Raw genomic sequence first — 24,386 nt, forward strand, 5'->3', positions numbered from 1 at the left:
CTGAGGCCTGGCCAGTGCTGCAATTCTGTGACTCCACTCATTTTTCTTTGAACAAACTCAAACCAACCTCGGGGACAGACGGGCAGCAGGGGAGCCACAGAGCTGGTGCTGCCTCTCAGCCTGGCCTGTGTCCTATTAGTGCTGTATACAGGCTTTGGCCTGCAGCGTGGGGACCCACCCTTGGGTGCCACCTGCTGGGAAACACCCTGATTTGGAGTTCCCTTCCTAATTCTCCCCCTCCCCATCCCACAATTGGGGCCCCACAGTAGTGCCAGGCCCTATTTCTCCCAGGTTTGGCCCTGACTCCACACCTAGGGTGGTTGTGGCCCAAGCCCGCCTCAAGGAACACATACCTGCAAGGTCTCCTCTCTCCAGTGCATGAGGAAGGCCACAATGACCGCACAACTGCGACTGATGCCCCGGGTAGAAAAGACCAGAACGACAGAGCCAAGCTCCAGGTGAATTTCTGTAGAAGGAAGGAAGGAAGAGGTGGGCTCGTGCAGAGCCCTCTTCCCCATGGACCTGGAACCTGGGTGGCTGTCAGAGACTGGCCTCGCTGTGCCCATAGTTCAAGCATGAGTATGGAACAGTATATCAAGCCTGGGCAAGTCTCACGACTTCCCCAACACAGCTTGTCTAGCAAACGGGGGGCCCTCAGACCTAGCTGGCCATTCAAGAGCTAACTGGCAGTGCCAGGTGAAACCTTTTCCTGGCTCTCCAGGTTTCTAGCCCAGGAAGCTGTTGCCAGTTGGCCTAATGCTGATAGGACCATGTCCCAAGGACACTCAGGTGCCGCTGAGGCAATGCAGGGGGTGTGAATCCTGGCTCTGTCACTCACTGTTCTGTGGGGCTTGGGCAAGTTACTCTGAGCCACAGTTTCCTTATCTGGAAAATGGGGTTTTATTCTGCCCTATGCTGAGCACCAGGTGTGGCGGCACACACCTGCAATCCCAGCCACCTGGGAGGCTGAGACCCATTGCCTGGCATAGAAAAGCCAGCTACAGTCACATAACCCCAAAGCTGGGAGTCCTGCCCAGGGAGTGGGGGAGTTTAAACTGTCATTGAAGGCTGGCCTGGGAACCCCAAGAACTAAAGATGAGCACACCACGTGCAAAACCAGGCTGTCAGAGCTAGAGGAGAACTTTGGGATGATGAAGGCCGACTGCCTATTCACATACATGAGACTGAGCCATGCATCAGTGACAGGCTGGCCCAGAGCCACCCAGCAGGGTGGGTCTCTCTGTGCTGCAGACTCTGCCACCTCATGGTGGGATACACGGGAAGTCTCAGGCTCAGATCCTAGCTGAGTGAAAGTGGTAATCTGCTGGTCTAATAATGGGCACTTGGGCTCCATTGTCAGCCCCAATTGCTCAGGCTGGGGGCTGTGTGGTGCCAGCAGGCACTTCAGGGAGGGCCTCTGCCCTGACCCAGCCTTGCTCTCCAGGGACCTTGCTTTCCTCAGACAGTCCTATGCCCTGGGAACGACCACACAATCCACCCTGGATGATTTAAGCAGCTGGTGGGTGTTGCTTTGTGTGTGGCAGGAGGACAACAGGTGGCAGGGAGCCCACATGGAGCGATGAAGCACCCTCAGGTCTGAAGAAGCACTTCTAGGTCCTCCACAGACACGATCACATGTGGTGGCCAGCACCCATACTTTCAAATAGCCTCAAAGGGCTATGGCAGCCTCACCAGGGCTGCTCAACCTACAACCTGGTACTCCCACTGGAGCCCACTGCTCCCAAGGGAAACACCACCCCCACTCATCTAACAGGATTCCTGAGAAGCTGGACTCATCCTGAGTTGTCCACATTTGGCCAGGCATGTGCTGGCCCCTACCTCCTCTGTCCTCAGCATGAGGAGTCGAGATCAGGGATAAGCATATGGAAGAGGTACTGTAGTCCCTCTGCCTCCCAGGCTAATTGCTCCCTGGTTAGGGAAGGCTCTTACCAAGGAAGTGACAGAGGTGACGTAAAAAGGGAATAATCTTGACGTCTGGAGTATCTTCTATCTGGATGTGGAGAAGGTTGTCAGGGTCACCTGCAAAACTAAACATAGAACACAAGTCACCAGCACACAGCCCACTGTGGTGTCCCCTCATCTTCAGCAGCGGGTCCACAGGGGAAGGATGCCAGGAAGTAGGAATGGAAATAGTGGCATCATTTGTCTTGTTCAGAAGCTGAGAGAAAACTTTCAACATTTCACCAGTAAGTGTGATGATTACTTACAGATCTTTTTTTTTTCCAGTGCTGGAATCAAATCCAGGGCTTTGTCTACACTAGGCAAATGCTCTGCTACTGGGCTACACTAGCACCCCAGGCCTGCTGCAGAGACTTTGTATATTTTTTAAAAATTAGATCAAGAAAGTTCCATTCTATTCCTAGTTTTCCAAGAATTTTTTTTAAAATTATGAGTGGGACACAGTGGTAAACACCTATAAGCTCAGCATTCTGAAGTATCACAGGTTCAAGGCCAGTCTCAGCAGTTAAAAGCAACTGAGCAAGACCCTCTCTCAAAATTAAAAAAAAAAATGAAATTAAAAGGGCCTGGGAATGTAGCTCAGTTATAAAGTGCCCCTGAGTTCAATCCCCAATACTGAAAAGAAAAATTACAAATCCATAGTGAAGCTGGGTACGGTGGCACTTGTCTATAATCCCAGTGGCTCCGCTCCAGAGGCTGAAGCAGGAAGATTACAAATTCAAGGCCAGACTTGCCCATTTAGCAAGACCCTGAGCAACTTAGCAAGACTCTGTCTCAAAACTTAAAAAGGACTGGGGATGTGCCTCAGTGGTAAAGCACCCCTGGGTTCATTTCCCAGTACTGAAAAGAAAAATTAAGTATATAGTGAGAGCTGGATTTATGGCTCAGAGGTAGAACGCTCGCCTAGCATGCGTGAGGCACTGAGTTTGATACTCAGCACTACATAAAAATAAAGTTTTTTTTTTTTTTTAAAAAGGAATGTATTGTGAATCTTACTAAATGCTTTATCTGTATCTATTGAAATAATTGTTTTTTTTTCCTCTATGTTAATGATTTGGTAAGCTATGAATTCTCCAGAAGTTAAAGCAACTTCATATCATTGGAACAGACCCAACTTCCTCACCATGTATTATCCTTTCATATCTCACCATATTCAGTGTGCTAATATTTTATTTAGAATTTTTACATCTATATTCACAAGGAAAATTAGTCTATAATTTTCCTGCATTATAGCATCTTAGGTTATGAAGTTAAAATTATGCTGGTCTCATAAAATAAGTTGATAGTTGTTCTTTTTATTCTCTAAAAAGGAAAAAAACCCTTAATATTGACCTAATTTCCTCCTTAAATATTAAGTAAAATTAAATCACTGAAACTATTTAAACATGGAGTTCTCTCTGTGGAAATGTTCACTAGTTCTTTATACTACTCAAATTTTGTTTGATGTCAGTTTTGACAGGGAGTTTCTAAAATTTGTTCATCTATGTTTACCATAATAAAGTTTCCGTAACACCTCTTACAATCTTTTAGAGTAGGTACAGGACATGGGCTCTCTCTTGCCATCTGGTTATTTGTGCCTTTGCTCTTTGCCAAGTGTTTATTGATTTTATTTAAAAAAATAAAATTTGGCCTTCTTGATCCTCTTTTATTGTTGCTATTTCAATAATCTGCTTTTATTATCCCTTTGTCATTTGGGTCTAATTTCCTGTTCCTCTCTTAAAATAAATGCTTAAAATAACTCATTGATTTCTAGCCTTTTCCCTTTGTAATAAGTGTATTCACTCCTAGCTGTACATTTCCCTCTAAGCACAGTTTAGCTACACTCCACAAATTGATACATAGTATTTTCATTATCATGTATTTGAAAATATTTCCTAATTTCCATTGTGAGTTCTTTGCTTCATTGGCTGTTTAGAAAGTTATTTATAGATTTCTAGGGATTTTCTAATTACATTTTTAAATTAATCATCTATCTCAATCCCTCAGTGGTTGAAAGAAAGCTAATATAATTTTAATCTCCTGAAAACTGTTGATTATTTTATGAACCACATATTACTTATTTTTATATTTTATACATATATATTTAAATACACACTTATACATATATATGGATTCAGCAACTACAGAGTGCAACTTTTCTCCACTTGAAGATGTTTCCTTTTCCAGTCTGTTAATATGGTGCATTACCTTTGGTTTTCAATGTTAAGCCAACCTTGCATTCCTGGAACAAACACAATTGGTCATGAGATATTATCATTTTTAGATATTTTAGAATCCAATTTACTAAAATTTTGTTAAGAATTGTTGTGCCTGTATTCATAGGGATATTGGTCTGTAGTTTCCCTTCTTGTAAAGTCTTTGTAGGTTTGAGTTTCAAATAATGATGTATCTCATAAATGAGTTCTCTCATCTTTATTTTCTTTTTTTTTCCCTTTTGGTATTGGGAATTGAACCCATGTGACTTAACCATATGGCTCCATCCCCCACACTTTTTAATATTTATTTAAAGACAGGGTCTCCCTAAGTTGCTTAGGGCCTGCCTAAGTTACTGAGGCTGGCTTTAGTCTCACAATCCTCCTGCCTCAGCCTCCCAAACTGCTGGGATTACAGGCATGCACCATCACACCCAGCACATCTTTATTTTCTTAAATTTTTTTTTGAGAGAATTTTTTTTTAATATTTATTTTTTAGTTCTCAGCGGACACAACATCTTTGTTTGTATGTGGTGCTGAGGATTGAACCCGGGCCGCATGCATGCCAGGCGAGCGCGCTACCGCTTGAGCCACATCCCCAGCCCACATCTTTATTTTCTTAAAGAGTTTATGTGAGGGGCTGGGGATGTGGCTCAAGCGGTAGCGCGCTCGCCTGGTATGCGTGCGACGCGGGTTCGATCCTCAGCACCACATACCAACAAAGATGTTGTGTCCGCCGAGAACTAAAAAATAAATATTAAAAATTCTTTCTCTCTCTCTCTCTCTCCTCTCTCACTCTCTCTTTAAAAAAAAAAAGAGTTTATGTGAAATTATTATTTCACCAATAAAGGCATATGGGCCTAGATGTTTTCTTTGTACAAAGGTTTTTAACTGTGAATTCAATTTCTCTAATAGAGAGATATTCTGATTATCTATTTCTTTCTTTTTTTTTTTTTAATGGTGCTGGGGATTGAACCCAGGGCCTTGTGCATATGAGGCAAGCACTCTACCAACTGAGCTATATCCCCAGCCCTGATTATCTATTATCTAACTGAGCTTGACTCTTTCAAGGAATTTGTTCATTTACTCTGTATTTTCAAATTTATTGGCATAAAGTTGCTCATTTTCTAAAATTTTTAATATATATTTTTAGTTGTAGGTAGACACAATGCCTTTTTTATTTTTATATGGTGCCGTGGATCTAACATGGGCATTTAGGCTGTAAATTCTCCTCTAGCATTGCTTTGGCTGCATGCACAATTTTTTAAAAATATTTATTCATTTTTTTTTTTTTTTAGTTTTCGGCGGACACAACATCTTTGTTTGTATGTGATGCTGAGGATCGAACCCGGGCTGCATGCATGCCAGGCAAGCGGCTACCGCTTGAGCCACATCCCCAGCCCAACATGCATAATTTTTGACATGTGTTATTTATATTTTCATTCGGTTCAAAATAATTTCTAATTTTCACCTTAATATCTTTTGACACATATGCTGCTTAAAAGTGTGTTATTTCATTTCCACCTGTTTGGGATTTTCCCCAGATATCTGTGTTATTGATTTCTAATTTAATTCCATTAGGGTCATAAAACATAATTTTTAAAACTTTAATCCTTTTAGGTTTAATAATGTTTGTTTTGTGGTCCAGAACAGGGTACCATGACAAAAAATATTCCATGTTCTTATTGAGAAGATATTCAACAGTAAGAAAATATTCAACAAACAGTGTGTGTCTTATATAAATGGTACATCTGTGGTTTTCAATCTGTGCTAGACTTCAAAACTATGATCTCCTGTTATTGTATGCAGCCTTGAACTCCACTTCTCCAGGAGTTCTTAGTGATTAAATAGGTGATAATTATAAGCAAAATTCAAAGCAATTGAGTACTGATTTATAAAGATTACTTTTGGCTGGAGGTGAGCTGCACTAAAACTTTACAACAAAATGTCTGAAGAAAAAAAAGGACATTAATTCATCTGTATCTTACTGTTGGTAAGCCTAGAAGTAAAGAAACATTGGTAAATTGCCCTGATCCTGATGAGTTGTTAAACTGAGATCACTGTTGTTTATGCATGCAAATGTTAACTGGAAGTTATATATGCATAAATCTTTTCTTCCTGGATTTGGCAGCTATGTATAATTATATTAAAATGGTTCTAGCATTTAAAAAAAGATATTCAAAGACTAGAAGAACATTACTAATTTTGTGTGGAACATCTTACAATTGTCAATTAAGTAAAGTTGGACAATTACATTCTTCTAGTCTTTGAAATTATAATCTATCTTCCATTTACTTGTTGTAGCAATTATCAATATGCTGAGATTTCTGATTATAATTGTGGATTGTTGTATCTCTTTCAGTTTTTTAATTTGGTATTGAACCCAGGAGGACTCTGCCACTGAGCTACATCCCCAGCCTCTGCTGTTGCTAGGATCACAGGTACGCATCACCATGCCTGGCTAAGGAAACTAAAGGATTTAGAAAAAAGAGGGCATCAATGATGGGAAAGACTGTTAGATAACAAACCTAATGTCATGGGTGATATCAACTGCCTATGAATTCATCTAAAAATTCAAAAAGATCTGAGTCAAAAAGCAAGTTATTTCCTAATTTGCTTTTTGGCTAAGATCTTTATAATGCCAACTCAAAGTTGGATATCTATAATATAAATGAGACTACTTTCCCCATTTCTGACCAGATGAAGTAACAAGGACCAAATTTACTCCCCCACCTTAAATAACTGAAATAAAACATATAGAACAGGGTTTTTTGGACAATGGCTAACTAACAACACAGGACAGTTTTCTCAGGCATACAAAAGCTGAATGAATTCATCATCAACAAATGTGCACTACAAAAAAGTTAAAGGAAATCTTTTGGGCAGAAAGAAAATGATACCAGATGGAAATCTGAATCTCTATAAAAAGAACAAAGACCACCAGAAGTGATAATTATGTAGATAAATATAAGATACTTTCCCTCTTGTTTAAAAATCTCCTCAATAATCAGTTAACGATGTGTTCTATAAACTCTAAAGCAACTGCAAAAAATAAAAAATATAATGAATGAAATAATAAAGGAAAAATAGAATCATAATAACCCAGAAGAAGACAGAAAAAGAGAAAAATGGGAATAAAGAAGAGATGAGATCAATAGAAAACAAATATCAAATGATAGATTTAAACTCATATCAACAATCACATTTAGTCTAAAGATTCCAGTCAAAAGGCAGAGATTATAGATTGCCTAAAAAAATGTATTTCAAATATAAAGTAAAAGGATGTAACAAGATATTCTAGACTGAAACAAATTTTAAAAACCTCTAGTTGCTATATTATTATCAGAAAAGTCAGACTTCACAGCAAAGTATACTACCAGAAATGAGGGGAGTCATTTCATTATGAGAAAGTGGTCAATTAATCTAGATTCTAGATTCTAGAGAAAAAATATTCTTTTTTAAAAAAATACTTATTTTTTAGGTGTAGATGGACACAACACAATGCCTTTTATCTATTTATTTATTTATTTATTTTTTTAAAAGAGAGAGTGAGAGAGGAGAGAGAGACAGAGAGAATTTTTAATATTTTATTTCTTAGTTCTTGGCGGACACAACATCTTTGTTGGTATGTGGTGCTGAGGATCGAACCCGGGCTGCACGCATGCCAGGCGAGCGCGCTACCGCTTGAGCCACATCCCCAGCCCCCTTTTATCTGTTTATAAATAGGGCTGGGGATGTGGCTCAGTAGTCAAGTGCCCCTGGGCTCAACCCTCAGTGTCACAAAAAAAAAAAATTGTCTTATTTACATAGGCCCTGCATATTTCTTAAATTTATTCCTACGAATCTTATAACTTTTAGGGTTTTTTTCAGAGAGAGAGAGAGAGAGAGCGAGAGAGAGAATTTTTTAATATTTTTTTTTTTTAGTTTTTGGCGGATGTTTGTATGTGGTGCTAAGGATCGAACCCGGGCTGCACACATGCCAGGCGAGCGCACTACCACTTGAGCCACATCCCCAGCCCCATAACTTTTAGTTTTTATTGTAAAGATGGATCTTTCATCTTTCATTGATGTTTCTACATTCATAAGTTGAATTTATTGATTGATTTTATATGACATTTTTAAATATTTATTTTTTAGTTATAGGTGGACACAATATCTTTATTTTATATTTATGTGGAGCTGAGGATCGAACCCAGTGCCTCACGCATGTTAGGCGAGCGTTCTATCTCTGAGCCACAACCCTAGCACCTTTATATGACATTTTTGTTATCAGATGCCTTGCTGAATTCTTGTATTATTTCCATTTTGATCAGGAGCTGAAAGCAGAGAATTCTAGGTCTTGGTGACCAGGACCAGACACAGTCAGAAAAGAGGCTGGCCAGCAGGGCTAGTGAGGGCTTTCCTGCACAAGGATAAGCCTGCATGGGCATGTGTGTCCTGGTACCAAGGCAATGCCAAAGCACAGAGGCATTTCTCACAGGTTCCCGAGACAGGCCAAGCAGAGTAGACCAAGATGCTTCATAACACCATGTCAAAGACCTGGAAAGCACCACTCATGGTGAGGTTCACAGGACGAGTGTGAAGGGTCAGGGGGCAAAGGATGCCAAAGCCACGCGAGGCACAGGCGAAGGCCATGCTAACTCTGCTCCAGTTTGTGTTGGCTAAGAGCCCTTTCAACTCTACAAATGCATGGCACTAGGAAATGTGTATAAATAAATGATACCCTTAAAAAAGTGTCTCATTTACTTACAAGGGTCCCATCTCCATGGAGACATTGATATGTGCTTTGATTTTCAAATCCTTCTGCACTTGAGGGTCACAGGCTTGACTGAAATTTCCCAGAAAGATCTTTCCAGGAATTATTTCAACAGGATATGGCTGAAATGCATCTAGTTCCTGGAGTGGGGAAAGAGGAGGGCTGCTGTGAGCATGGGCTCTCTGGAAGGGAGCTTTTCATCTCTTGAAATCTCTTCAGCAGACAGTGGATGATACTGAGATCTGGACTTTCATAAAGACTGGCAAATAGCAGCTCACATGAGGAGAGAGAGGGCTGTCCCATCAGGACTGGCTACAGCACCACGATGCCATACTAGCTCTCAGCACCACTCCATTGCCTCCCTGGCAACCATTTGCACCTGGTCACATGCACAAAGGCTGGAGTTGAGGACCTTGTGGTGCAGAACATCCACAACCCAGAATGTGTCCAATTAGGGGTGGAGTGGGGAGGAACAGAACTTTTATTACAATGGGGGACATCAGAATTTAAACACCTTAAAGACACACTCAATAAAACTCTCCACATTGTGCCTATCTGCCATTAGAAAATGTGTTCTGATAAAGGAGGCGAATGGTCAGTGGGGCAGAGAGGACAAGACAACCACTTAAATTCAGGGTCCATAAATGTGACAGAAAGTTTAACTGCAGCAACATAAATAGAACTGAGGACATTATGTTAAGTGAAATAAGCCAGGCACAGAACAGTGAGGTCCACATGGTCTCAATCCCAGGTGGACTCTGAAGAAGCTGATCTCAGAGGTGCAGAGTAAAATGGCAGTTATGGGGTTGGTGGGGGATGGGGGTGGGGGAGGGGGATGGGCAGGTGGGCAAAACTGATCCATGTGCACTAGTTACAGCTGAACAGGAGCAAAGGGTCCTAGGGTGCCTCTGTACAGTGGTTGACCACCTAACTATAATGTGCTGTATATTTCAAAAACCTAGGAGGAGTTGGATGTTTTTTGCCACAAGAAATGAAAAAATATTCAAGGAGAAATATGTTTTATTTGAATTAAATATTATATAATGCATACATTGTATATCAAAATATCACCTAGTATGATTTTTTTTTTATTTTATGCATCAATTAGAAACACACAATTTAAAAAATAATTTGGTTTCTTTGAATCACTAAGAAACAGAGGATTATTTCTATGTTTCCCAAAGAGAGTTCTAAGAAGCACTGTAACTCACAGTGCATCATGAAGGAAGGGTACAAAGGACCGAGTGTGCCCACAGCTGCGCCTGCTGGTCCTCTCTAGGAAACTTGGTGTCCACCAGCAATAGCCAACTAGAAGAGGCCCTACACAAGGAAACCTGCCCTCCCTGCCACCAAGCTCCCCACATGCTCTGACTTGCGCCACTTCCCCATCATACCTCCAAGGGAGACCCTGACCTGTGTGATTGGTGGTCAAAATCTCTTCCATAGTCCTTTGGTACCAAATCAGAATCAGAAGTAAATACCTCGGGCTCGGGCTATGTAGGACAGATACTATATAATGCTGACTTCCAGTACTAATACTGACCCAAATTAAATAAAAGGGGTACCTGTAAAATTATAGATATTGAAGTTATGACCTGTTACTCCCTCTTTAAATCTGGTAAAACTGGCTTGCTGGATATTTAAAACCAAAACCTTGGAGACCAAAGGCAAGGAAGTAAAAGGGCCAAGGAAAAAGTAGCCAATATTTTGGACCTTGCCCTCTAAGGTCAGCCAGGACCTGGAGAATGATGTGACCCCTCTTTGGTCCATGTAACTCCGGTGACCTGGAGACAGAGAGGACCCTATAGAACAGGAAGCCAACCAGTGCACATTCGGCAAAGAAGAGGATCATTGGAGGTGGAAATGTCCCTGATGCTTCCAAGATAAGCCATATATGGTCAGACAGACCCCAACCCATCCTGGCAAGTGGCACCACTGGTAGAGGAAAGCTAATGGAGCCAAGAGCCGTCACACATGTCCCCAGGAGTGATCCCTGAGGAATCTCAGCTCACTCTTAAGAGTAGATAGGAACAGGGTCAGTTTTGGCCAACTTGGTCTTAAACACCTAGCAGGAGAGTATACCCTAAAAGCACAGTCCTACCTGGACACTTAAACGTAAAAACAATGGTTTTAAAAATGTAACATAAGGGCTGGGGTTGTGGCTCAGTGGTAGAGCACTTGTCTTGCATGTGTGAGGCACTGGGTTCAAGCCTCAGCACCACATAAAGATAAATAAATAAAGGCATTATCCATCCACAACTAAAAAATGAAAAAATAAGTATATATTTTTAAAAATGTAACATAAGATGTATATTTGTGTCAACCCTTCCAAAAGTAAGTACAGCTGGAGGCTATAAAGGAAGGATTCTTGTATGAGAGTGAATAATAGTAATGATTGTAAGAGTCCCAAATTTGTCCTGAGTTAATTTGAGTCTGATTTCAAAAACCTACAAATCTTTCTAACATCCGTTGATGAACTGATCCATTTTTCACTGATAGTTTATGAATTACAGTCCTCATGGTTTTCAGAGACTGGATGAAATACTAATTGCTTTTGTTCTAATTATTTACAAAAATTTAATGAATGCTTTGCTTTTTATTGTTGTCTTGGCAAGATCCCTGCCTTATGTATACCTTGTCCAGTCACCTACCAACTACCACTGTGGACCTCTGGACTGCTCTGATGCTGAATGCCCTAACTGTCCATCCCCCACACCTGACAGAGAATAAGGACTTTGGGTTACCTCCCCCAACTTTGCCCCTGTTCAGCAGTAAATAGCTTGGAGATGTTGTCACCTGCTTTCCATAGAAATGGAAGCTAGAAATTGACAGTGGGGAAATGTAACAAGGGTTCACTTGATACTGTGACCATATCCCTTGTGGCTTTGAAATTTACATATTTTTTTCTTTTCCCTTACCTTTTCCTTCCTGACCTTCTCCTCCCTGATCTTTTTTGTTTTTTGTTTTTAGTTATACATGGACACAATGTCTTTCTTTTGTTTATTTATTTTTATGTGCTGCTGAGGATTGAACCCAGTGCATCACATGTAGGAGGCAAGTGCTCTGCCACTGAGCAACAAGCCCAGCCCCTTCCTGTTCTTATTTTCTCCAACTTTCTCCTTCCTGATCTTCTCCCTGATCTCTCCTCCCTAAACTCATTTTCTCTGAATCACCTCTTTAAAAGCCCCCTGTTCCTACTGATGGGCAGAATCACAGCCTTTGGGACAGGAGTCCCCTGTGTTTCTCCTTTGCTAGCAAAGCAATAAACCTTCTTTTTCCTTTTTCTAAAAAAAAAAAACAAAAAAAACCTCAGGCTACCTCCCTTTCAGCACCAGTCCCTCAGAGCCCTGGGAACACAGCATATCATGTCCCTCCTACCCCAGGTGAAGCCACTACAAGCCACGCCCCAGAGCCCTGCTGACTCCACCCAGGGTACCTGGCTCACTGGAGCCCTGTGACATTCCTATAATCCCACTAGATAACAACCTGCCTCAGTACCCACCACATGCCTCATAACTCTCCTGCTTCCTGCAAACCAGCCTCCCTTTCTGTGGTTACCTGAGTTGAGCTGGGAAGAGGGTGTGGCACAGATAGAAACATTTCATCTTCTCAAAGCATGCACATTAATACCAATTAATAAAACAGAAAAGATATCTCCATTGAGCAGTCTGAATGGAGCCTGCTGTCTGCCCCACAAATTGTCCCCCAGGGGCTCCCCACTGCTATGAACCACACCATGGCCTACCTGTCACCCACATTAACACCAGGGCCTTCCTCCTGTCTCCAGACTCCCTCATGTTCTCTAGTTGAGCAATGCTGCCTCCTAAATGTCCTCAGACTGTCTTTCTCCCCTGCCTCTCATCAGGGCTCCCCAAATCTACTCTGGCCCACTGATCTGCTTCCCAGTGAGCTTCCCAAAGTATAATGTGACTATGCCAACCTTCTGCTTGGCACTGCTCAGTGGCTGGCCCTCATCTGCCTCTAGCAATGGACTGCTGAAATCTGTCAGTCCCTGAGCACCTCTGCTCAGAGGGAGCTCTTACTGAAGGAAGGTCACCTACCAGCACAGGGCAGTCACTATAAGCTGCTCCATCTAAAGCGGAAGGCAATCTCAGAGTCCTAATACTTGGTCACCACCTTCCCTCAGAGAAGCAGCTCCTAAGGGAGCATGGGGACACTCCCACTTATGGTAAAGAAAATGTAGCAAGTAGAACCTTCACCTTTGTTCCTAAATTGGTGGCAAAGGTCCTATGACAGGGAGAGGCAAATGCTAGGCAACCCCATTCTAAAGAGCTACAACCAAGCAGGGTTACCACTTGCCCACTCAGCCCTCGTAGCTTCCACAAGCCCCTCCCCTCCAAATCTAGGAAAGTCACTGCACACACGTATTAAAACCAACCATACTTCATTTTAAACATGCCATTCATCGCATGTCAGCTACACCTCACTAGAGCTGTCAGTAAGGTGTGTGGGGCGAGTTATTAGCAGCAGAAGCTCAGAGAAGACACCAATCTCTCCACACCCTGAAAAGCCAGCAGAGGGAGGCCCCCAGGAACAGGAAGCCACACTTGGTGGGCACTTGCTGAGCCCAAATCCTAGGTGCCGTTACCTCAGAGGAGGAGAGAGGACATCGGAAAGCTTGTGTACACACCCTGGGTTTGGAAACAGGTCTGACCATAGACTGCTGTCTAGCCTTGTCACACAAGCCCACTGAGCAGCAGAGCGGCAGGGCAGGGAGGGTTGTGGAAGGTCTGCAGGGCCCCTTTCCCCACCAGCACACTCCCCTGTGGATCAGGCCAGGATTTAGAGGAAGAAGATGGACATGGTGGGGATCAGGGCTGCTCAGTGATGGAAGAGAATTTGAGAGGGAACCCTGGCCGAGGGTAAAAGGGTCACAGCTGGCTCGCTGGGAGATCCTCAGCAACAGAAGAGGCAAGGGTAAGGGTGTGTGAGGCCCCAAGAAACCCAGCAACAGAGGCCATGAGCAGCACCCAGAATCAGACTGGATCAGAGTGAGAACGGGCCCATTCACCAGCTGCCAGACACAGAGGATGAACTCCATGCTGTCACCAATGGCCTCTGCCTTTCCTGGACAGTGATGAAGTCACGATCATGACCTGGATGCCACCAGTTCATTTCCCCAGCCTGTTCTCCTCCATCTCCTCCCATCCCCTGTTCTTCTTCCTCCTCCCCTGCCTTCCACCCCTTAGTCCTCAGCCATGCTTCCTGGCCAAGCTAGCCTCTGTTCAGCCCTCTGCCTCACCTGGGGCATCCAGATGATCTTCTGGGTCCGAAAGAAGTGGTACAGGCCTGAGAAGCGCTGGTAGCCCCCTTTCAGGATGTGCACAGGGTTGCGGGTGAAGTTGCTCAGCCATTTGCCACACTCCACGGCAGGTCCGAGCGCCAGTTCTAAGAATAGACACCAAAGAGGTGACTGTCCTGCGTTGTGCTCACCATCTGTCTAGACAGCCACTCTATCTTCTGAAAAGCAATTATTTAGGAAGCCGAAAAAGGATAAATGAGAGGAATGTGACAATTAAAATTTCAAAGGCAACTTTCCATCAGGTGGATCTTCTGTAAGCTGTGTGTGCGTATATATATACACACAACATATGTACGCCACATGTTGTACACCAAACAATTCACCCATTTAAAGCATATGATTCAGTGATTTTTTTGTATAGTCAGTTGTGTAACTATTATCACAATCAATTTTAGCACATTTTCATCATCCCTAAAAGAAACCCTGTATCAGTCACTTTCTTGTTACCCCCAAACTTGCAGCTTTGGTTACTCTAAGCTCTATTTATCTAATTTTCCCACAGATCATGTATTCTGGACATTTCATATAAACAGAAGCATGTCATTCACATGATGTGTGTCTGTTTCTACACTTGCTATAGTCTCTTCAGCATTCATCTCTTGCAGATGTATCAACACTTCAGTCCTTTCAATGGCTAACATTCATTGCACCACATGGATTTACCACATTGGTTTTATCCTCTCATCTGAGGATGGATGTGTTATTCCCTCCTTGGGCTACTGTAAATGATGCTGTGCGAGCTCATGCACAAGTTCTCATGCAGATGCCATGTCTTTGGAGTGTCTATCTTAACCCTTTGAGGAAACATCCAACTTTTTTCTGAAGCAACTTCACCATCTCACACTCTGGCAGGCAATGCCTGAGGACTCCTTTCTCCACATTCTTGTCACATGGCCATTCTGGTGTATGAAATGAAATTTCACAGTGGTTTTGACATCAATTTAACTTTAATCACCTTCGCTGATCTGCAGGATAGACTGTATGCAAATCAGATATATGGGACTGGAATTCTGCATAATTAAGGCTAAGCCAAAATACTTGGATCCGGAACAGACCCAGAAAGAGTAATGTTGGCTAGCAGGCTTGGGACAGCCATCCAGAAGGAGTCGGGTATGAACTCTGACTTCTATGCTAAACTTTAGATCTGGGAGACGAGGACACTTCCAGCAGGGACTGCTCAGGACATAGTGGCCTGGGACCTGTCTGGAGAACTACATTTGGAGGACAAGTTTGGAGTCTGTAACCAGGCTGGGACATAACCTCAGTTGTCAAGATATGGGCCAAAGCCTCCCATGGGTCTGATTCAGAAGTCAGAGTCCAACCAATGGGTCATGTGATGCCCGTCATGACTTTCCTGAGCCACAAATGGTGGCGGGTCAGAGGGCCCCAGGAAGCTGTAGTTTCTCAGGACACACGACTCTTACCTTTAGGCTGCTTTTCGAGACCCACTGGAGGCTTATTCAGTTAGGGACAACAGGATCAGCACCAGAGGAAGGCCAGCTCCCAGGGGATAGTCAGGGATGCTAACAGAGCCTAGGCTACCCTTCCAGTAGCCAGAAAATTTCAGGCTCCACTTGCTCAGAAGTGGGGGGGTACCTCCATAATAGCCTCAATCCATTACTGGGAAGTGGAGGTTTCCACTAGAAGGGGTGATGGAGTTAATATTTCTGCAATGTCAATTTCATTCATTTCTATTCCCATTGATCATGAATTCTCCATTGGCATTAGTTTCTCCCTCTCTGAACTGGGGTACTCGCTGCTTCCAAAGGTGAAGGGACATACCTAGATCAAGGTCCCTGATTACGGGGACAGTTTTGAGTTGAATTCCTTGGGTTCCTTAGCCAGCCAATAGTCATGAAAGCCAGGCTTTGCTGAGAGAGGTAAAGGAAGCCCCAAAGCTTTCTTCCTGTGTCAAGGAGCACACTTGCAATCTCTAACCCCACTGTTGCAAGGAAGGACAATTCAAAAGGAGAGAAATCTCTCCTCCAAGATGGGGAAGCCCTCTGAGTGCAGAAGCCAAGACCAGTTTCTAAGAAGACACTGACTGGGGGGAAACCCACAGGCAGGCCTCCCATATTCGCGCTGGAAACAGCTTGGCCCATTTCCCCCTGGGAACTCAGTGGTCCCCAGCAGAGGTGGTGGAACCAACACTGAAGGCCAAGGAGAGATGCAGCAAGGCCCAGGGGATCTGTAGCCTGGGTGGGGAGCCTGAGCAGAAGGTACAAGGTGGGGGTCCCCAGGAGCAACTGGTGCATACTGCCAGGTACAGAGGCTGCTCAAGACGTCCATCAGGCACGGGCATCACAGCTCTGGGCACAGTGAGGACAGAGCCCCATGGCCACAGGCCCACATGGCCAGCAGGAAAAGACTGCACCATGACCTCACATACCTGCTGCTGGGATGTGAGGAAGAGCCCCTGTGCTCAGGTTTCCTTGGGGACTGAGGAGACAGGTACTTAACAACAGAGAGAAGTGGGGTGATGAGAGGAACCCTGAAATGACCTTATATCCAAAAGACTTAGCACTTACCTGCAAGATGCCATTTTAAGTGAGCAAAGTTGTGTGAGAGGAGAGTTGTATGTGCAGCTGTGGCTTCCTACCAAGGGGCATGGGAACCCATGGCACAGTGCATTCAGCTGCAGGGTAGAAGCGGGGTTATCTTTACTGCCCATTTCCTAGGGCTTCAGGATCCAGCCTGTAATCCCATAATTCCCAGAACTGTACACTAGAGTCCAGTGGGGCAGGCATGGGGAAGCAGGGACCTAACCATGGCCAAAGAGCACGCAGAAAGAAAGCCTGAAAGGCTGGCTTTCCTGAAGGTGGGAGCTTAGCTCCACCCAGTGGCAGTCCGTGGGAGTGCCCTGGAACTATACCCACCCACATCAGCTATTGAGTCAGAGGAAGCAGATCTCTTGGTGCCAGGGGATGATGGCCAGGGGCTGAAAAGAGAACAGTGGAGCTTCAGAATTTCAACTGAGAATCTTGGAACTGACCCTCCAGCCCTAAGCCATGTTCTTCTCCAACACAACCATCCAAGCCTTGGCAGACAGAATAATCTCAAACTGCCTAGGCTTGAACTGTAACCCCACCACTTAGGAGCTGTGATAGTTTGGAAATCTGTCCACAGAGTCTTTTAAACACCTCTTTAAAATGTCAAGCCTATTAGAATGGTAGTCACCAGGAATACAAACAATGATAAATGCCGAGAGGATATGGAGAAAAAGGAACACTTTCACACTGTGATGTGATTGTAAGTTAGTACTGGCACTGTGGAAATCAGTATGGAGGCTCCTCAAAAGACTAGGAATGGACCATCCTATGACTCAGCTATACCACTCCTCGATATTTATCCTAGAGAATTAAAATTATCATACTATAGTGATACATGCAGACCCATGTTTATAGCAGCACAATTCATAATAGCCAAACTATGGAACCAGCCTGGGTGTCCATCAATGAATGAGGAAAATGTGGTAAATACACACAATGCAGTTTTATTTCGCCATAAAGAATGAAATTATGTCATTTACAGAAAAATGGATGGAACTTGAGAGTATTTTGTTAAATGAAACAAGCCACACTCAAAGATAAGGATCATATGTTTTTCTCATATGTGGAAGCTAAGGAGGAAAAAGAAAAAGAGGTGTGTGGGAGTCTCATTAAAATTGAAGTAAGATCATTAGAATAGAAGAAAGGGAGGGAAGAGGGAAGAGAAAGGGGAAATACTGTGGAGTGATACTGGCCAAATTACATGTATGAATATGTAACAAATCCCACCATTATGGGCAACTATAATACACCAATAACAAATACGTCAAAAGAAATAAATAAAAAGGTCAAGACTACCTGCTTGTTCCTTGAGTGCAAGATGGACTTCATGACCTACTTCTAGTGACTGGAACATGGCAGAGGTGACTGAGTCCTGAGACCAGGTCATAAAAGGCACATGGTTACCCCTTCTAACCCCCTCTCTTAGACCCCTTACTCTGGGGGAAACCCATTGCCGTGTTGCGAGCCACTTAAGCAATCCCAAGGAAAGGTTCTGTGGCAAGGAGCTGAGGCCTGCTGGCTACTGCCATGGCTAATGAGTCATTTTGGATGCCAATCATCCTGGCTCAAACCTTCCAAGGACAGCAGCCCACGAGAAACCCTGAGCCTTCCAGCTGAGTGGTCCCTGAATTCTGGACCCACAGAAAGAGGAAGATAATTAAGGTTTGCTGTTTTCAGTGACTCGGTTTGGAGAAATGAGCTCCATTGCAATAGATCCTAACTCACCAGGATCTTGGGTGAGTTACTTCACCTTTCTGGGCCAGTTTCAACGCTCTGTAAAATGGGAGTGATGTACCTGCTAGGAGACAGTTCTCCATGGTCTCCCATTCAGTGTCCTGTGAACAGGGACATTGGCTGCTTTTGTTCTGGGCCATCTCTTCAGGAGACATTTGTGTAACAGCTTTGGAAGACAGGACATTCTTCCTTCCCTCAGGCCCCCTAAGCTTAGGACTCTTCTATAAGGCAACCCATTGTAGCTCTAAGTGTCACTTGGCCCTCTTCACCTAACCCTGTGGGGACTGGGGCTTAGAGAACCAATACAGGACAATGCTGACATTCTGGGTCCTTGTGTTGTTCTGAATAACTCAGTCCTGTGTCTGACCCAGGAGTCTCAGGTCTCTGCTAGTGTACATGCAACTGCCACATGTGACTTATCTTGTATGGAGGGTAAAGTCTCACACGCCTCATGGCTCTTAGCATTACCATTCTCACGAGGAGGCTCTGAAGACTTCACAAATTGGCCCAGGGGAAGCACCTGGCATCATGGCTTCTGGCACATAGTAAGTAGTAACTTTTTTCTGGTACTAGGAATTGAACCCAGGGGCACTTAGCCACTGAGCCACATCCCCAGCCCCCTTTTATACTTTATTTAGAGACAGGATCTTGCTGGGCCTCGTTGAGTTGCTGAGGCTGGTTTGAACTCAATCCTCCTGAGATGCTGGGATTATAGCCTGTCCCCGCTAGGCTCCTTACCTATCATTTTGCCACTGCTGGAAAAACCCACCTGGGCCAGAATTGTCAAAGTCATTATCATCCTCATTTTCATTGTAGACTAGGGTCATCTCCAGGGTGCTGGTGTTGCTGTCATACACCACACAGTATCTCACACACTCCAGGTCCACGGACTCAGGGATGAGGTAGTCTTTATCCTTCTAAGGAAAACACAGAGGTGAGGTGGTGAGCAGCTTGGTTGAGCATGGATTTCCTACATGTCAGTCCCAGAAGGAGCTGGAAGCAAAGATTATACCCCAACTCCCTACGCCTGCTGGAAACAGACACTTTGAAATTAAAAGTGACTTCCTGATAACTACTTTTCTGCATCCTATACTTCCTCCTGCTGAGAGCTACTAGCTACTAAATCTGCAGATGTATATTTTCTGACTTTGTCCCAAGTGCCTCCTCTTCCTTTATAAATATTTCCCTGACCCTGTGCGTGAAGATGCAGATTTGAGACAAAGTTCTCTTCTATCTTCCTCAAGGTTCACTGACTTTGAATAAACCTACTTTCTTCACCAAACAACCAGTCTCTGACTTTCTAGGTGGTGGTATTTGTTTATAGTGGTGGTTTAACTCAGGACACTCTACCACAGAGCTACACTCCCCAGGCCTTTTAATTTTTGAAACAGTCTTGCTTAGTGGCCCAGGCTGGCCTCCAACTTGCAATCCTCCTGCTTCAGCCTCTGAGTTGCTGGGTTTACAATTGTGCACCACTGTGTCCAGCTGTCTCTCTAGTTTTTAGTGGAATGACTAGTAGTAAAGCCTTTCTCCCATGTTTCAAGAGGAGTGGAGATGTGCTGGCTTCCAAGAATCTTCCATACCCACATCCTCTTCTAAGAAGGGCCAGCTTCAGTGGGCTAGACCAGAGGTAAGAACTCAACTAAAGACTGGCTGGCCTATTGAAGGGCTTACAGCCTATCAGGTCCTGGATTTGGAGTAACCATGACCAGCTGAATTAGTGACATTCTCTCTCGCACAGAGAGTGGTTGGCAGTAGGCCCCAATCCAAAACCACTCCTAAGGTGGCAGTCAGGAGGTCAGTATAGTGGAAGTCATGATCAAGTGGATGCCACAAGGAGGGCTGCCTGGTCAGGTGTAAGTTCTAGGGGAGCAGGGATCTGGGTCCTTGTTAGGTGTCCTGAGCATCTACAATAGTGTCTGTACTTGGTAAGCCATAAATGTGCTTAAATTAATGGATGGCAAACAGAAGCCAGAAGAGTTAGGGATGGTGGAATAATCGTAATGCAGATCACAGGGCAAGGAACAGCAGATGCTTACTGCTAAGAGGATGATGCCACCTAGGGAGGAGACAGTGTCACCTAGGAGGGGATGAGGTCACCTAGGGAGGAGATGTAATCTCACAGCACTGGAAGGCTCAGAACCTACAAGATGTTACAGAGCTTGAGGAGGCCTGCCTGTGACAGGGATAGGCATGAGCAGTAGGAACATGAGATGATGAGGATAATTCTGTAGAAGGGCTCACTGTGCCGACCGCCACATGCTTTCTTTTCTAAGAAGCAATTCACCTGCATCCCTGCCTGGCTTACGTAGACAGGATATGTTACATTCCTCAGCAAACTACCTGTTACCTGCAGGAAAACGAGAGTCCAAAATAATGTTGATAAGAGGAACCCAAGTTTCCCTGAAGGAGGAGACCCTTACAGAGACCAGATCCTGGAATTCACGGAGATAAGGATAATTCCCCCTAACCATAAAATCTGTAAGAACAGATTCCAATTAGAACCAGTCAGCATGGGCCAAAGAGACCTAGGGTGGTCATGTCAGTAGGAACTTGAAAGTTTGATATCATCCTGCTGTCAGTTACCAGTCAAGAGGTGGACCTGGGTGGGACTCTCTGGAAACTTCTCTGGGATCCCAAATAAAACTGGAGTGAACTCTGTTACATGAGAGCATCAACTTTTCCCCTTCCCATTCCTGCTAATAAACTCATTGTCTATTACTCTGAGCAACATGTCTGAAATCTTTCTGACTTGATGACAGGAATCAGCATTGAAGGGGGGTCTTGGTGCTGACTGTTTCCTGGGAGGTCCAGTTCTCCAACAGCTGGAGAAGAGCTGAGTCTGGTCCTCACTTGCTGACAGTATCCCATGAGCCCTGTGACTCAGGGCAGCCTGAACCTGACTCTGGCCTCTGCAGCCTAGCCTGAGGTAGAACCCCCGACCGGCAGAAGACCTGAAGGAGGGATTTAATAGGTTTCTCTACAACACAAATAGAAGAAATCCTGTTTCTCTAAGGAATCAGAAGTATGTTCAGGAAGGGGCCCAATAGATGGCACTCAGAGGAGAAAATGTAGACACAGGATGAGGGTGGGCTTCTAGAGACAGAAGAACCTGGCAAGGGAAAAGATGTGAGCAGCCCCCAGAGGCTGGGATGCAGAGAGTTGGCACGTTGCCAGAGACCAGGGAACACAGGTAGGAGTGCTGAGCTGGGAAATGAGACCCATACGTGACAGAGAGGCTCAGAATAGGTTATACAAAAAGCAGAGAAAGCCTTGAAAAAGGCTGCTGGAGTAGAGAGCCAAAGAACTGAAACTCCAGGGAGAAAATAAGCAAAAAATGATGCACAGGGATAGGGAAGAGGGAGGGCAGCAGACAGTAAGCTTATTCCGGAAAAATACTCATGCCAGAGCCCATGCTCCATGCTGAGCTATATGTAGAAAAAGAGCCAGAGATGAAGTGCATATGGCGCTCTGGCAGTAGGGCAGGACAGGAGGGAATTTTGCAAAACTAAATTTTAGAAGTAAACTCCTCAGGACCCTAACTGGATATGGAGGCTTGAAACTGTAAGCCTGAATGAAGGAAAGCATCCTGACAGGCATGAAAGAGACTAGGAAGATACCTTCAGGCAGCAAAAGGAAAGGATATAGCTGAACCAGGGAAAGAAGAACCCTGAATGAGAGAGAACTTCAAAGTCAAGGGCAGAGGCTGTGACCAGGACTCAGAGGCTGGAGAGGATCCCAACTGAAGGCTTCCAGGTATGGCCATGACTTAAGAGAGAGGACACCTGCAGGGGAGTGGAGAAGGCCTCAAAGCAGGAGAGGACCACAGCGCCAGTATGCAGGGCTCAGTTGCTTGTGAGAATGCGGGAAGGAAAAAGAAGGGAAGGAGGGAAGGAGGAGCTTACACTTTTGGGTTAGTGTAATACCCCTATGGTTTTTTTTTTTAATTAGTTATTGATGGACCTTTATTCATTTATTTATTTATATGTGGTGCTGAGAATCGAACCCAATGCCTCACATATGCTAGGCAAGTGTGCCACCGCTGAGCCACAACCCCAGCCCACCACTATTGTTAATCATCTGCTCACTGAGTAGAACAGAAACTCCATGAGGGCGGGGACACTGAATCAAGGGTGTCTTATATTCTGAGGTACCTACTGCCCAGTGTCCCACAGGAGACCCTAGTAGACACAGGATGAAACCTCTCATTCCTTCCACCCTCACCAAGGTCACCAGCCTGCCCCAGATGCTGACTCAGGTGCGTACCTTCTTCACACGAAGGGCTGTGATCACATGACTCTCATCGTACTCCCTTTTGGAACGAACATCTGGAAAGAAAAGGGTTTAACTCAGAACCGGATTTGCAGAGGAACATAGGACTTACTTTGTCATCAACATACTTTGGCAAGTCAGGTGATAGTTACTATCTGTCTAAAATCTGAGGTATACAGTTTCATTACTCTGGGCTGTCACCTCGTGACCCCCAATCCTATTACACTCACACCCACACATCCCCTTATGGGACAATAAGACTTTCTATTTCTGATTTAGATGGAGTTTTCTCTGGGTCTAGAAAAGGGGGAATAGGAGCCAGGCACACAAGTTCAAGATCAGCCTGGAAAACTTGGTGAGACCCTGTCTCAAAATAATTTGTGTATTTGTGTGGTACTCAAGATTTAACCCAGGTGTACTCCACCACTGAGCTACAACCCAGACCTTTTTATTTTTAACTTTGAGACAGGATCATTACAGGCACTTGCTACTGCACTTGGAAAAATTCAAAACAGCAGCAGCAATAAAAAATGAAAAGGGCAGGAGATGTAGCTTAACTTAGCTTGCTTAGCATGCATGAGGCCTGGGGTTCTATTCCCATAAATGCAAAGGAAAAAAAAAAAGGTCGGGGGAAGCAGTAGGGGAGAAATCAAAGTGAAAGCGAGCTCACACTAAGTGCCCCACTGAGTTTAGACCCAACTCAGGCTAGAACCTATGAGTTGAGGCCCTTATAATGCCATGTTAGGATATAAGGGGAGGTATTGATCTTCCTTATAGTTGGGAGGAACATGAAATAGGAATTGAGCTTTACATTAAAGACTTAAAAGATCTCTGTCTACAAGAAACTGAATCAGGTCTGTTTTGTGCACAGAAACTATAGCAAATGTGCCCATTTTGTTTTAGGCAAGTAATCCCTGGGGTCTAACTGTGAGAGAAACTTTACATTTAGAATGAGCTGGTCCCGGGGCTGGGGCTGGGGCTGGGGCTGGGGCTGGGGCAGAGCACTTGCTGGGTTCAATCCTTAGCACTACATAAAAAATAAATGAATAAATAAAATAAAGATATCGTGTCCAACTACAACTAAAATAAATAAATAAATAAATAAGCTGGTCCCAGTGGCGCAGGCCGGTAATCTCAAGGTTTAGGAGGCTGAAGCAGAAGGATCACAAGTTCAAAGCCAGCCTCAGCAATTTAGCAAGGCCCCAAGCAATTTAGTAAGATCCTGTGTGAAAGTAAAAATAAAGGACTGAGAATATAGCTCTGTGGTAAAGCACCCCTAGGTTCAATCCCAACCCCACCGCCCCCCCCCCCAAAAAAAAAACTGGTTCAAGACCATTGAAATTTCAAGGTCAGGAACAATCACAAAACCTTTCTGTGGGGTCACCTTCACAACTGCTATGGAAAGATGAATGAACAAAATTTTTTTAAAAACACATGGTTACGGAGAAAGAAAAACCTAGAAAGCCAACTCAATATGGAGGGAAAAGAACAAAGCCAGAGAACTGACATTATTCAACCTCTCTAGGCACTTACAGCTACATTGATCAAAGCAGTATGGTATTAGAAAAGAACAGAAAAAT

The 24,386-nt window shown here is 44.1% G+C and overlaps 1 protein-coding gene across 2 annotated transcripts in view; it reads right to left on the bottom strand.

Annotated features, from left to right (window-relative positions):
- The window catches only part of Styxl1 (serine/threonine/tyrosine interacting like 1), a 50,208-nt gene that overhangs the window by 2,829 nt on the left and 22,993 nt on the right, over nucleotides 1–24,386 (bottom strand). For both annotated transcript variants that reach the window (XM_077802372.1, XM_026396877.2), the window contains 6 exons: nucleotides 22,801–22,862; nucleotides 19,304–19,451; nucleotides 14,192–14,337; nucleotides 8,923–9,068; nucleotides 1,951–2,048; nucleotides 354–466 (listed from right to left, as the gene is read on the bottom strand). In XM_077802372.1, coding sequence (XP_077658498.1) covers nucleotides 354–466; nucleotides 1,951–2,048; nucleotides 8,923–9,068; nucleotides 14,192–14,337; nucleotides 19,304–19,361 — 561 coding nt within the window. In that variant the 5' untranslated portion in view covers nucleotides 19,362–19,451; nucleotides 22,801–22,862. The remainder of the gene's footprint in view (nucleotides 1–353; nucleotides 467–1,950; nucleotides 2,049–8,922; nucleotides 9,069–14,191; nucleotides 14,338–19,303; nucleotides 19,452–22,800; nucleotides 22,863–24,386) is intronic.

Source organism: Urocitellus parryii, chromosome 9, assembly GCF_045843805.1.
Source record: "Urocitellus parryii isolate mUroPar1 chromosome 9, mUroPar1.hap1, whole genome shotgun sequence".
In the NCBI taxonomy this organism is placed as follows: domain Eukaryota; kingdom Metazoa; phylum Chordata; class Mammalia; order Rodentia; family Sciuridae; genus Urocitellus; species Urocitellus parryii.